Below are 12,962 nucleotides of genomic sequence, written 5' to 3'. Positions count from 1 at the left end.
TGTGAGCCTCAAATCGTCTTTTGTGTTAAAAGGAACTGTCTTGCTACACATTCTTGGCATCTTAACATCAAACCTCCAACGTGTGTGTGTTTGTATGTGTGTGTGTGTGTGTGTGTGTGTGTGTGTGTACATGTGTGAATTCATGCAAATGTGTGTGAATCCAGACATTGAAAGCTAGCATCTCCCCTAGCATGACTTTTCTACCTTATTTGTATGTGGTGTGTGTGTGTGTGTGTGTGTGTGTGTGTGTGTGTGTGTGTGTGTGTAGTATGCATGTACATGTTTGTATACCTGCTCACGGAGAGCAGGGGCTGATGGTGGGCATCTTCCTCAATCGCTTCTCTACCCAGTTTGTGTGCATGTGTGTGATGCATGCACAGTGTGTGTGTGTATAATGCATGCACAATGTGTGTGTATTTATGTGTGTGTGTGTGTGTGCATGCAGAGCTAGAGAATGGCATCAAGTATTGTTCACTAAGATTCTCAGTCTTATCTTCTGACATAGTACCTCTCACTGAACCCAGAGCTTGCCAATTGGCTCGATTCGCCAGTGGGCCAGCAGGCCTTAGAGATCCATCATGCTTTTTACAGAGGTGCCGAGGCTCCGAACTCAGATCCTCATGCCTGTATCTCAGGCACTTTACCAACTGTGCCATTCCCCCCCCCCCCCCCCAGGCTCTGCACCTCTCTTTTTGAGACAGGGTTTCCAACTGAACCTAGGGCTCACTGATTTGGCCACAGTGACTGGCCAACAAGCCCCGTGCATCCTCCTGTCTCCACCCACCCAGCGCTGAGTGGCAAAGCCTGCATCCTGAACCCAGCTCTTTCGTGGGGGTTCTGAACTAAGGACATCATGCATGCAAGGGGAGCTCTTCGCTGGCTGATTTCTTCGTGGTCTTTTGATGGACATATCCGCCCCCCCCCCCCCGCTTTGTTTTTATTTACCACCCATTTACATTTCGAATATCAGGAAAATGCCAGCACGTGCTTTCCAAGCAGGCTTTCTCCGCAATGCAGTAAACATCTCTGCTAGCCAGAGGGACCAGCAGCCTTTAAACATCCTGAGCAGAGGGATGGCGCAAATGAAAAACAAAACAAAACAAAACAAAACAAAACAGAATCTTAGAATCCTGACTGAAATCGAGCCAGTGGGCAATCTGCTGAAGAACAGCTACACATCCATGTCCAAGGGTGAGAAATAATTTATGACAAAGCTCACCAAAAATTCTAATTTCATTCATGTTGCTACAAGTATAGCTTCATGCTTTTTAAAAAATGTGGGCTGGTAGCATTTTTTCTACCTCTCTCCCCTTACGGTGTAGAATTAAACAGGTGCCCTTACCTCTCCTCCGGTGCATGGAAAAGCATGTGAGTATCTAGACGTGCAAATAGCTCCCTTCTTCACAACATCATCCTCCAGACCGAAAGTAGCTGAGCAGTTTGTTGCAAAGTACTTGTAAGGCTTCCACGTCTTGCCAAAGTCCTGGGACCGGTCCAGCACCATGGCCGCGGGCCTGGGGGACTTGAACACCATAATTAGGTGAGTAAAGTAGAATTCTGCTTCCAGGTCTAGCTGGATCTTTTCTCTGTGCACATCCTCTGCGGACTGCCACCAGGTACGGGGAAACCTGAAGGACGAGTCTGCCATGGCAGAGGGCAGGTGGGCCAGGTGAGAGTGAGCTGCGTTACACTTGTCGCACTTGGGCTGCCGGCACGTGAGATCGGCGTTCTCGCTGTAGAAGCAGAACAGTTCAGTGGCGTTCTGACCGCAGGTGCTGTCTGCCCGGAGTTTTCGTCCCAAAGCCAAGTTTCCCATGCGAGGGTTGCAGGCCTTCTCACAGCGGGAATTTGCTCCAGCTACGCCACTCAGTCCTGAGGAGGGGAGAGCATACGTCATTCAAGACAAACCCATTGGAAATAGGAAGGATCTGCTTATTTATCTACAACAGTCAAGATATCCTCCGAAGACCTTGGGCCTTTCTGTATGAGAAGAAGCTACCAAACTGGACCATGAACACTATCCGATACTCACAGTGATTCATGTATACAAGTACGTGTGTGCTTGAGAGATAGATGATAGTGTGTTCACGTGTGCAATTGGATGTGTGTACAAGTGAGTGTGCACATGTGGAGGCCAGAAAACCTTGGGTATTGTTCCTAAGGTATCTTGTTGCTTTTAGATTTATCATATCGTGTGTGTGTGTGTGTGTGTGTGTGTGTGTGTGTGTGTGTGTGTCTGAGTATATGCATGTGCACCACCTGCACACAGAAGCCTGAAGAAAGCCAGAAGAGGGTACTGGATCCCCTGGAACTGGAGTTGCAGATAGTTGTGAGTCCTAGTGTTCAGTGCTAGGAACAGAACCCAGGTCCTCGGCAAAAGCAGCATGTGCTCTTAGTCACTGAGCCGTCTCTCCAGCCCTTCACCTTGTGTTTTTGAGACAGTGTTTCCCACTGGCCTGGAACTTGCCAAGTAGGCTAGACTAGCGAGCGCGGGAGACCTGAGATCTGCTGGTCTCGGGCTCTCCAGTGTTGGGCTGTAAGTGTATTATCACACCTCACTTTTGATGTGCTTGCTAAGGATCGAACTCCCACGTCTCGTGCTTGTCTGACAAACATTTTAGCAACTGAGCTTAGCCACCACCACCCCCATCTCCTTCATTTTCTTTATATTGTTTTTTAACCAGTAAAGGGGTAATTCTCTAGGAAAATCAACACAAGATATTTCATAAATACACAATGGGACCTCATTTCAGGTGGCAAAGCCAGAAACCAATGGATCTCAAATGTGTGATATCCATGTCTAATATTAACTAAATATAACTATTTAAAAAAAAAACCCTCCAAACTACCACATGACAGGAAAGTTTATTGTCCCTGCTCTCTGCTTCTTAAATATTTCTACCTATGGCAGGTTTGTGTAGTACTTACCTGTTAGCTTAGCTGGAGAATGATGACGGTCTGCCATACCAAACCTCTAACAACTGTCATGAACTAAACCTCGTCTTAAAGAGAGTGACTCTCCCTCCCAAAGTCCCCACCCACCTTAATGTCTCAGGAGTACTTAGAATGGTAAGCAGTACCCACTGATTCACATTCTGGCTGCGTGTCATAATCCCTTAATTTGGGTTTGTCGTTTTAATTACGAAGACCGTAAGCAAAAAATTGTCCATTTAAGAAAAATTAAAACACAGAGGAAAAGAAGGAAAAGGTAACCAAACCCCAAATTCTGGCTAATTGGATGTTTCTGGTTAAGAGACAGACCTCTGAGTTGTTATCACAGGGGCACTGGATAGAGCCAAATGACAGCTTTGGCTGGAGAGGAGAGATGTCCCACAGTGGCAATCACCGCCTCACACAGGCTTGCAACCAAAATAAGGGGTTTCCTCAGGCATTATTTTTTTTTTTAAGTGTCAAATGGAAATGTGCACCATGCCCAGACTCTGTTTGCCATTGTTCTGATTAGCGGGCCCAACAGCTGCCTGTGGGCAGAAACACACAAAACACCGTGTGCTATGACTCACCTGTGAAGCATTCCCGGGGAAAAGCGCATACTGCCTGTACAAGTACCTTTGACTTGCAACACCCGCCTTGTGATGTTTATTTACAACCTCCTGATGCCTCCCATGTTTTGTTTTTTGTTTTTTGTCATAACATGGTCTGAAAGGGGGAAAGTTTACGAAAAGTTCACTTCCGGGTTGTGGGAGCGTGGGTGTGTAATGCACAATCAAGAGTGTGAGCAGGAAGAATTCAAGAGAGATCTTTAACAGTGAGACGTTTGACGCAGTCTTGGGGGAAAATAATGAAGGAAAGTTTCCACACCCTAATAATTTGACAATAAGTAGTTATCAGTGAGCAAAAACAGTGGCGACCCCTGAAGAACTGACTGTGGGGGGGGGCGAGGGGGGGGTTTACACCTGATGGAGGATGCAGACTCTCAAGCCAGCAGCTCTGAGGAGAGACTGGAAAGCCGCCCAACCAAAGAGATGCCTGCCACAATGCTCTGAATCTCCCAATCGGTTCCTCTAACCCACACTCCGGTTTCTGGAGCAAGTCACGTCCATCTGAACGAGGTTGAAATCAGGGTGCAATCTTTACCCTGTACCCCACTGTGCTGTGCTTAGCCCAACTGAGAGCCAGGTGGCCTGCGAGAAGGGAGGCAGAGAAGCCGAGAGGGGCTCAGGGACTCAAAAACAGCGAGCCTGGAGCCGGTGGCCTTAGGGCAGTCCAAGAGAGCCAGGACCGGAGTGGGAGGGAGAGGGCATCTGACGGTTGCCAGTAGTCCAGTTACTGAGCCAAGGAGCAGACCCGCCTCCGACCTCCTGCAGAGCCTCGGCCAGGGTACCGATTCCCCAGGGGCGGTCAGCCAGCTCGGGGCAATCACCACCTGAGTGATCACCCCCCATGGTCCCCAGCTCCGAGTTCTCCTGCGTTGCAGCCACCGCCCCGGGAAGAGGGCGCTCACCCTCACCCCAGGTGGCCCTACCTGCTTCCCAAGTTTACAGAAGGAGATCCGGGAAGGTGGCGATCGCTCCAAAGGAGAGAGCGGTCTCGGCCCACGCACGCCCAGGGTCTCTGGGCCACCCCTCCTCGTCACTCCTCAGGCCATGGAGAGCCCGGGGATGGCGAGCTGGGTCCTTTGTTCCCCTCACCAAGTGCAAAGGCAGTTTTTTTTTTTTTCTTTCCCCCAAGCCAAACCCAGAAAGAAACACTGATCTCTCTATCTCCTGCAGGGCGTACCCAGGATATCTGGTTATTCAAGGACATGTGTATCTCAGTTGCAGGGGAGGAAAAAAAAAAAAAAATCAAGTGTTTGAAAGTGCGGAGTCGCGGGCAAAGGAGACGGAACATGGCCACTCGCTTCATCCTCGGTAGCCGAGCTCAGGGCTCCCTGTCCGGGGGTCCCCTACATCCCCCAGTCCCCGAGCTTGGGGGTTGGGGTGGGGTGGGGAGCAGGAGCAAGGGAAGAGGGGTGGGGGCCCGGCCGCGTCACCACCCACCTGCGGCCACCGCCGAGCAGCCCCAGAGCAGCAGCAGCCGTGCGCAGCTCCCCATGGCCGGGCAGCGGCGGGAGCGGGTGGGATGAAGCGGCAGCGGTCCTCGGGAGCAGCGGGGGCTCTGTGGTTCTTCCTCCTCTCGGGGCGCCAGGCTCGCTTCAGTGGGCACCGTGGGTGCGGAGCCGCGGGCCGGGGCCGCGCCGGGCGGCGGGGTGACCGTCGCGCACCGGCCTGGCGGGGCCCGGGCAGCTCAGGAGCGGCGGGAGCCCCGGGACCATAGCCGGCTGGCCTGGCCGCTGCCCGCAGAGCGGCCCTGAGGGCGGGTGAGCCGCTCGCCCGGGGCTCGGCGCCCGCAGCCGACGCTGAACTTTGCGAGACCTTTCACTTCCCGGCCGCCGCCGCCGCCTCCCGGCCGTCCTCCTCCGCTCTTCCCACCTCCTGTGGCCGCCGCGGCTCGGTCCCGTCCTTCTCCATGGGCAGTTCCATGGGATGCATTTTTATTGCACCGACACCGCGGCGCTCCGGTGCCAGCCCTCCTCCTCCCCTCGCACCTCCACCCCTTCCTCCCGCCCGCCCCCCGCGCTTGACAGCCCGGGCGGTGCAGACGAGCGGTCCGGTCGTCGTCGTCGTCGTCACCGCCGCCCGGGGAGGGGTCCCTGCCGCCCCCGCTGCGCGCATCTCCCCGCCTGACCTCGCGGGTGCCCTCCAGCACCCACCGGCCTCTCCTGGGAAGCAGTCTCCCACCTTCTCCAGGAACATTCCTGAGAGCAGTTGACTCCCTCCCCGATCAGGTCAGGGCATGCCAAGGGGCTTAAAAACCCGCGAAACAAGCGAACTACTCCTTTCCAAAATCATCCAGAAAAAAAAACAAAAACAAAAAACAGCCTTCACCCCCTCCACTCCACGGCACCCTTTCTCTGGGAGCCCCCGGGGTCTGGGTTCGGAACCCCCCAGTTCAGCCTGGGGTACCGGCACTGAGCGCGCGCCAAGTGCCCAAGTGTCCTCTGAGTCTTTGCCGCCTTTTGGGGGGCGCAGCCCAGCCGCTGCCTACAGGAGCCGAGGGTGTACCCGTTTTGGTGTCAAGGGTGATCTTTCTCACCAAACTCAAGGGTCTGAGAGACCAGAATCCCTGATCAGGGAATGGGCTGTTTAAGGACATCCCGGTCTAGGACAGGGATGTAACAAAGAGGACGCCTGAGTGCTCGGTGTATTCACGCATTTTCCAGAGTATGGTGTGCAGGGGAACGATAATGTTATGAAATATCTGATGGGGAGCAAGTTAGCAGCAACCACAAAGCAGCTAATTGTAGCTCAGGGCTGGTGTTTATGGAAGGAGATTAAATAGCACTTCAGCCTGGGACTTCTGTAACTTCTCTGAAAATATAATTCTGCTTACACATCCCAGGAAACTGGCAAAAGTTAAGTCGAATGCAATTTTGTATTGCAGCATTCAGTGTGTGCCTTTGAATATTTTCCAGAAAATTAACTGCTTTACAGATAACATTCTGTTTATAAATCATGAGCATAATAGATGGGGCAGTCAGAGCTTCGGGGTGGGGGGCGGGGGGGGGGGGGGACGGACGGACACGTAGATGCTATTTGTAATGGCCCAGCTGGGGACATATAAGTTTCTATCTCCCAGAAGGAACTGAGTTGAGGTTAGCATAAGCCATTCGGGAGGCGTTAAAATTATTCTTTTGGCCAATAACTGGAGGTGGCAGACGACATGGGGGCCGCCATTAGCTTTAGAAAACAAACCCTGTGTGTTTTCAAATCCTGGCAATGTTGGTGCCTTCTTTGGCTGGCACAGATAATGAATGCTCCTGATGAAGTCGCTAAAATGCCTCTCCAACTGTTCTTTTTATTAAACAAACGATAGGAAATTATAACAGGCTAAGGGCCCTTAGCCCAAATATTAGCCAACTGGCCAAGAGGAAGGAGGAGGAAGACAGTATTTACTATTAATCTCTGAGTCAATATATTAAGTGGAGGCAGAGCTAACCCGTGTCTGATTATGAATTTCAAAAGCATTTTCTGTCGGCAGTGATGCTGTGGACGTCCCTGGTGCTTTGTAACTGGGTTTTTTGTTTTGTTTTGCTTTTTTCCTTTAATAAAATTGCAAGCTCCTAAAATGGCAGTTAGACAGTCTATGCAAGATGCAATTGTGTTTTTTTCCCCTTACTTTGCTGGTTATTCTTAACTGAAGACACTTGTCAGACATGCAATAAATGTTCACTGAGTGTTTTGACTGAGTTATCTCAAAACTATTGTTCTATGCTAAGAATAGAAACCACCGAGCAGAAACCAGTGAAATAAGAGTGATTCCTAGCATTCTAGTGGAATGTGTGCTCTCTACAGCAATATTTCATGTGTAGACTAGCTCTAAGGAGGGATCATGAGCATTCTAATGAATGTTCCTCGGATGCAATGTGGTGGTTCCCATCTGTAAGTTTCCCACTTGATAGTAGAGGCAGGAGGGTCGTGCTTTCAAGGCCAGCTTTAGCTATAAAGCAAGTTTGAGGCTAGCCAGGACCACAGGAGAGCACGTCTTTAAAAGAAAAAAAAAATGCTTATCTAGTCTACATTGTCACAAATTACATTTTCATTTTTGAGGAAAGGACCCAAGAGTTAACCAACAAGAAAGTCTGCTCAGGGGTGAGGACATGAGGACATTACTGGTTATGATTTTGTTATGAGGTTTTCAAGAACTGATTCAGAATTTTCTAATTGCTGTGGATTACAGGGAGGGCTGGAGAAACCACAGAATTTCCACAGCAGGTTTCCAAATGTCACAAACTGACAAATTTAATCGAGAACCTTCCTGGTGACTTGGAAAGATGTTAAAAGGGCCTCTAATATCTAAAGTCAATGGCAAAAAGTCCACACACCAAAGACCTTACTCCTGGGTGCCCCTGGGCCATATGTAAATTTTTTTCTTCCTAGCTCAGTGTCTCTGCTTAGGGCGCTTTCCGGGGCTCAGTGTATTATAATAACAAGCTCAAATGGGACAAGATACGGTTAAGGAGAAGAAATGAACCGAGGCAGCCTCGGAATCAAGAGGATGGTGAAATTAGAACCACAGATATGAAGACAAAAGTGTAGGCAGCAATACCTACCCCTCCCCAGGAAAAGTTCCCCAGCAGTCTGAGGCCTGTTGGGCAGAGATAAAGCAGCACAAGGTTAGGAAGAGACCGCTCTATAAACACTCGGCACAAAACCTAACAACGAAACCCTGGGCCTCAACTTCTCGCCCCACCGGGAGTCCTGCTTCCACCGTGAAGTCTTTGCCTACGGGCCATGCAATTTTTCTTCTGAGCATCCCAATAAGCAAGAGAATCAAAGGCATCCATGTTATTGTCAGCACTTTTTTTATTTAACTGTGGCATTTATCTTCTTATAGGCATTTGCAACTAGACAAAGAAAACATAAGTTCTCTCTTTCAGTGTGCACGTGTGCGTGGGTGCGTGCGTGTGCGTGTGCGTGTGCGTGTGTGTGTGTGTGTGTGTGTGTGTGTGTGTGTGTGTGTGTTGAGACTAGGTCTCATTAAATAGCCCAGGTTGGCCTGGCCTGGAACCTGCTGTTGATGTAGCCCAGGCTGACCCCAAGCTCTCAGTGCTCCTGCCCTAGTTTTCTGAGTGCTGGGATGACAAGCCCACACCACCTGAGGAGTATCCGCGACTCTGAAACTGAGTTTGATTGTTGTAACACCTCCTCCAAGTGTTTTTTAAAACTCCGCTTTATCTCGCCGTTCCTAGTATACTCCAATTTGTCTTACACTCAGCACCTACGAGTAAACTCTAAGTGTGGTCAGTGAGGATAAAATAAAACTTACAGTGTTCTTCATGAGTCTGGGGGCTTGTATTTATGTCGCCTAAAAACACATCTGCAGTTTTGTGACACGGGCTGATAATGCTTGGGGTAAAAAATCTTTTGCATATATTGATTTCTTACAGACCATTAAGATTCGGTGCATGAGTGCGAAAACATTCACTCAGTATTTAAAAAACAAAACAAACAAAAAAAAAAAACCCATAGGTTCAAATTGCTAAATTTAAAAAATGGTTAGGGGAGAGAGCTCAGCTGAAAAAGTGCTAGCCTTGAAAGTAATGAGGACCTGAGTTTACCCCCCAGAACCCATGTTTCATAAAAGAAATGCTGAGCACAGGGGCACGTGTTTGTCATCCCTGCACTGAGGAGGTGGAGACGAATGGTCTGGGCTTCCCTGGGAAGTTCCAGGTCAGCGAGAGAATCTGTCTTTAAAAAAAAAAAAAAAAAAGTGGATGGTGCCTGAGGAACTGCACCCAAGATTGTGCTCTGGTCTACGCAGGCAAATGCATAGGATGTGTACCCCCTCACACCCACACCCACTCAAACACACTCATACACTAGCACAGGCAAATGCATAGGATGTGTACCCCCTCACACCCACACACACCCACACCCACTCAAACACTAACACAGGCAAATGCATAGGATGTGTACCCCCCCACACCCACACACACCCACACACACTCAAACACTAACACAGGCAAATGCATAGGATGTGTACCCCCCCACACCCCCCACACACTCAAACACACTCAAACACTAACACAGGCAAATGCATAGGATGTGTACTACACACAAACACCCACACACACTCAAACACTAACACAGGCAAATGCATAGGATGTGTACTACACACAAACACACACATACACACTCACTCAAACACACTCATACACTAACACAGGCAAATGCATAGGATGTGTACCCCCACACACACTCACTCAAACACACTCAAACACTAACACAGGCAAATGCATAGGATGTGTACTACACACACACATTCAAACACACTCATACACTAACAAACAAGTTAAAAATGAAAAAATTGTCAGAATATTTAAAACGAACTTTTTCTCCTAAGTGGAAAAAATATCTACCTCCTGAATAAAGCTCTTACACCCACGTGGCACTGGTCTCCATTGCCAATGAAGGGGGCAGGTCTTTGAAAAGAGTCCTATTTCATTATCTCTTATATCCTTCCTTTAAGGATCAAGAAACATCATCCCTTCTGCCCTTGTTGCGTGAATGTGTGTCTGTGTTGTAATCCACAACGAACTGTTCAAAGAGAAAGTGGCAGGAGAGGTGTGGTCACCAAACTTAGATCACAAATACGTGAACTCCTAGTGAATGTAATCGAGCCAGGGCCTGGGTTTGGAGATCGCAATCTCTTTGCTTATCTGTCTCCTGCGGGTTCAAGGAGCTGGGAGACCTTGTGGAGGAGGTCGGATGGAGAAATATGTTCCCACTGAAATCATCTTCCAGGCTGTTCTCTTCCTGGCCTCTGCCCTGCAGGTGCCCCCTTAGGACATCATCTCAGGAATTTCCTCAAGCTTTAATCTGAGCCTCTGGCCAACCACACTGTTTCTTATTTCCCATGCTTCCTGGCTACGGCTGCTCATCCCCAGCGAGGGAGGAGGGAGGCTTTGAAAACACACCGGCTCTTCCAGGAAGGTAACCGGTACCTGTCTTCACAAAACATGTCCACGTGCCCTCTCGTGTTCTAACTCATGAATGGAGGTGAGGAAAAATGGAAAGGAGTGAGATCACTTCTGTTGCCAACACAGAGATAGTTAACACCAGCAGCACTGCATCTGCATCCATGACGGCCGTGAGCCATTTTCCTGTCCATGACTGTTAGCTCCAATCACCTTAGGTAAGAACTCTGCCACGGAGCTACATCCCTCCCTCCCTCCCTCATACGCCCCCTCCCCACTTCCTTTTTTTTTTTTCCTTTTGGAGACAAGATTTCTCTAAGAGACCCAGGATGGTCCTGAGTTCAACATTTCAACTAGTAATCCTCCTGCCTCAGCCTCTTGAGTGACCTGGAGTTACAGATGTGTGCTATCAGCTACTACTTGAAGTCTTGATGTCCCCCGGTCTACAGCTTACTGTTTGGCCATGGGCAAGTTTGTTGATCTTTTTGTGTGTCCTTCCCACATTTCTATATGGGGATGGTAGTAGTGTCTAATTCATAAGGAGGTTGTGAATATCATGTGAATTAATATTCAGAAAAGCACAAGATGTAATTTTGTATTTGTTAAATACAAAGTATAAAAATATAAGTCCACCATGCACTCTTGATTGGACTCAAAATTTCATTTTTGAGTTATCCACAGATATCCAATAGGAGAAGGTCAATAGTGGCCCTGGCTTAATTTTAAAAATGGCTTTCCTTCGATGAGAAGATCTCCACAGGAGATAAAGGCATGAAGGAGCCAACCCCCAGCTGGAGGGCTGAAGGAATTGGCATTAAATGATCGTCACAGTAATGAGGGCCATCTGTGTGACTGTTGGATTAGAATATACTCTGGGCCCTGGTGGGGTTACCAGTAGATACAACTGAGGCATTGGCTCCTTCTTTCCCTAATATTCTTTTTATCTAATCTATCTTTCATGATTTATTTTTATTTTATGTGCATTGGTGTTTTGCCTGCATGCATGTCTATGTGAGGGTGCCAGATCCCTTGGAATTGGAGTTACAGACAGCTGTGAGTTGCCATGTGGGTGCTGGGAATTGAACCTGGGTTCTCTGGAAGAACAGCTAAGGCTCTTAACCACTGAGCCATCTCAGCAGCCTCCCCCGACTCCCACCTCCCCAAATCTATTCTTAGGAAATAATTCAGTAGTGAGGAATAGGACCCCAGTCCTCCATCCTTGCCCATTGTTACTGCAGATGCAATAAAGTCATTCGTACTTGTTGAGAGTCCATGAATTAGTGACCGAGTTTCCCAGAATATGACATCCTACAACAGTCATCTTCAGCTTCTGTTTCTTATAATCTTTCCACCCTTTCTTCCACAGTGTTCCCTGAGGCTTGGAGAGGACGACATAAATGTCTTGTTTGGGGCCAAACACGTGACCATCACTTTCTGTTAACCCTTTGGTAGCAGAGTGACTATTTAGGGCAAGCTACCCCCACCACCACCCCCCCATGATGAATTGATTGGAAGAGCTAAATAACCGAGCCACATTCTCTCAGTTGAGGAAATGGACCAGTTGGGATGTTGTGTATGCGTGTATGTGTGTTCGTGTGTGTGCATGGACACAGGTATGGTGTATGCATGTGTGTGCGTTCAGAGTCCAGAGATAAAACTTCGGTGTCCTTCGACAGCAGCTGCCCACCTTGTTTTTTGAGGCAAGATCTCTCCCTGGGACCTGGGGCTAGGCTGGCAGGCCAGCAAGCTCGAAAGAGCCTTCCGGTCTCTGTCTCCCCAGCGCGAGAACCATTCAAGTGTGCACCATCGCGCCGGGCTTTTTACATGGGCGCTGGGCATGGAAGTCAGGTCCTTATGTGACGTCACCGTGGGCACTCTTCTGATGGAGCAGGCTTCCCCCATCGGAAGTCAGGGTTTGAACTCCTGTGCAGAGCTTTCCCTGCATTGCCTCTATTAAGAATGGTGGGGTTGCCGGGCGGCGGCGGCGGCTCACGCCTTTAATCCCAGCACTCGGGAGGCAGAGCCAGGCGGATCTCTGTGAGTTCGAGGCCAGCCTGGACTACAGAGTGAATTCCAGGAAAGGTGCAAAGCTACACAGAGAAACCCTGTCTCGAAAAAACAAAAAACAACAACAAAAGAATGGTGGGGTAGCATAGAGGTCGAGGGGAGTGGTTTGCCCCTAGACGCCAACTTCCTGTTTGATAAACACATTCAGAGAGTTTTCTGTATCTTAACACTTACGGTTTATCTCGCTGAGCCCGTGGGTTTAACCACCATCTATCTTACTCGCTCCCAGATCTCCCTTCATCTTTGGGGCTTTCTCTCTAGCTGTCTACGGGCAAGTCCACCGAGACCCCTCAAGTTCAACACTGAACTGAATTCACTTCAAGTTCAAAGCTAAGCCTATTGTCTTTCTCGCTCAGTGTGTTTCTCCCGCAGCCTGTCTTAGTAGACTGCTTAACTATTCATCTTCATAAAACTACAG

The 12,962-nt window shown here is 49.1% G+C and overlaps 1 protein-coding gene across 2 annotated transcripts in view; it reads right to left on the bottom strand.

The window, feature by feature from the left end:
- Positions 1–5,236, bottom strand: part of Ntn4 (netrin 4) — a 104,112-nt gene extending 98,876 nt beyond the window's left edge. The window contains exons 1-2 of one of the 2 annotated variants that reach the window (XM_006988455.3): positions 4,998–5,236; positions 1,343–1,872 (exon numbers count right to left, since the gene is read on the bottom strand). In XM_006988455.3, the coding sequence (XP_006988517.1) occupies positions 1,343–1,872; positions 4,998–5,052 (585 nt within the window). In that variant the 5' untranslated portion in view covers positions 5,053–5,236. The remainder of the gene's footprint in view (positions 1–1,342; positions 1,873–4,997) is intronic. The other variant, XM_016006929.2, reaches the window with a different exon arrangement.
- Between the last annotated feature and the right edge of the window lie 7,726 nt (positions 5,237–12,962).

The sequence above is a fragment of the Peromyscus maniculatus genome, chromosome 18, assembly GCF_049852395.1.
Source record: "Peromyscus maniculatus bairdii isolate BWxNUB_F1_BW_parent chromosome 18, HU_Pman_BW_mat_3.1, whole genome shotgun sequence".
Lineage (NCBI taxonomy): Eukaryota > Metazoa > Chordata > Mammalia > Rodentia > Cricetidae > Peromyscus > Peromyscus maniculatus.
Note: the sequence above shows the minus strand (reverse complement) of the source record. Positions and strands in the feature narration are given on the sequence as shown.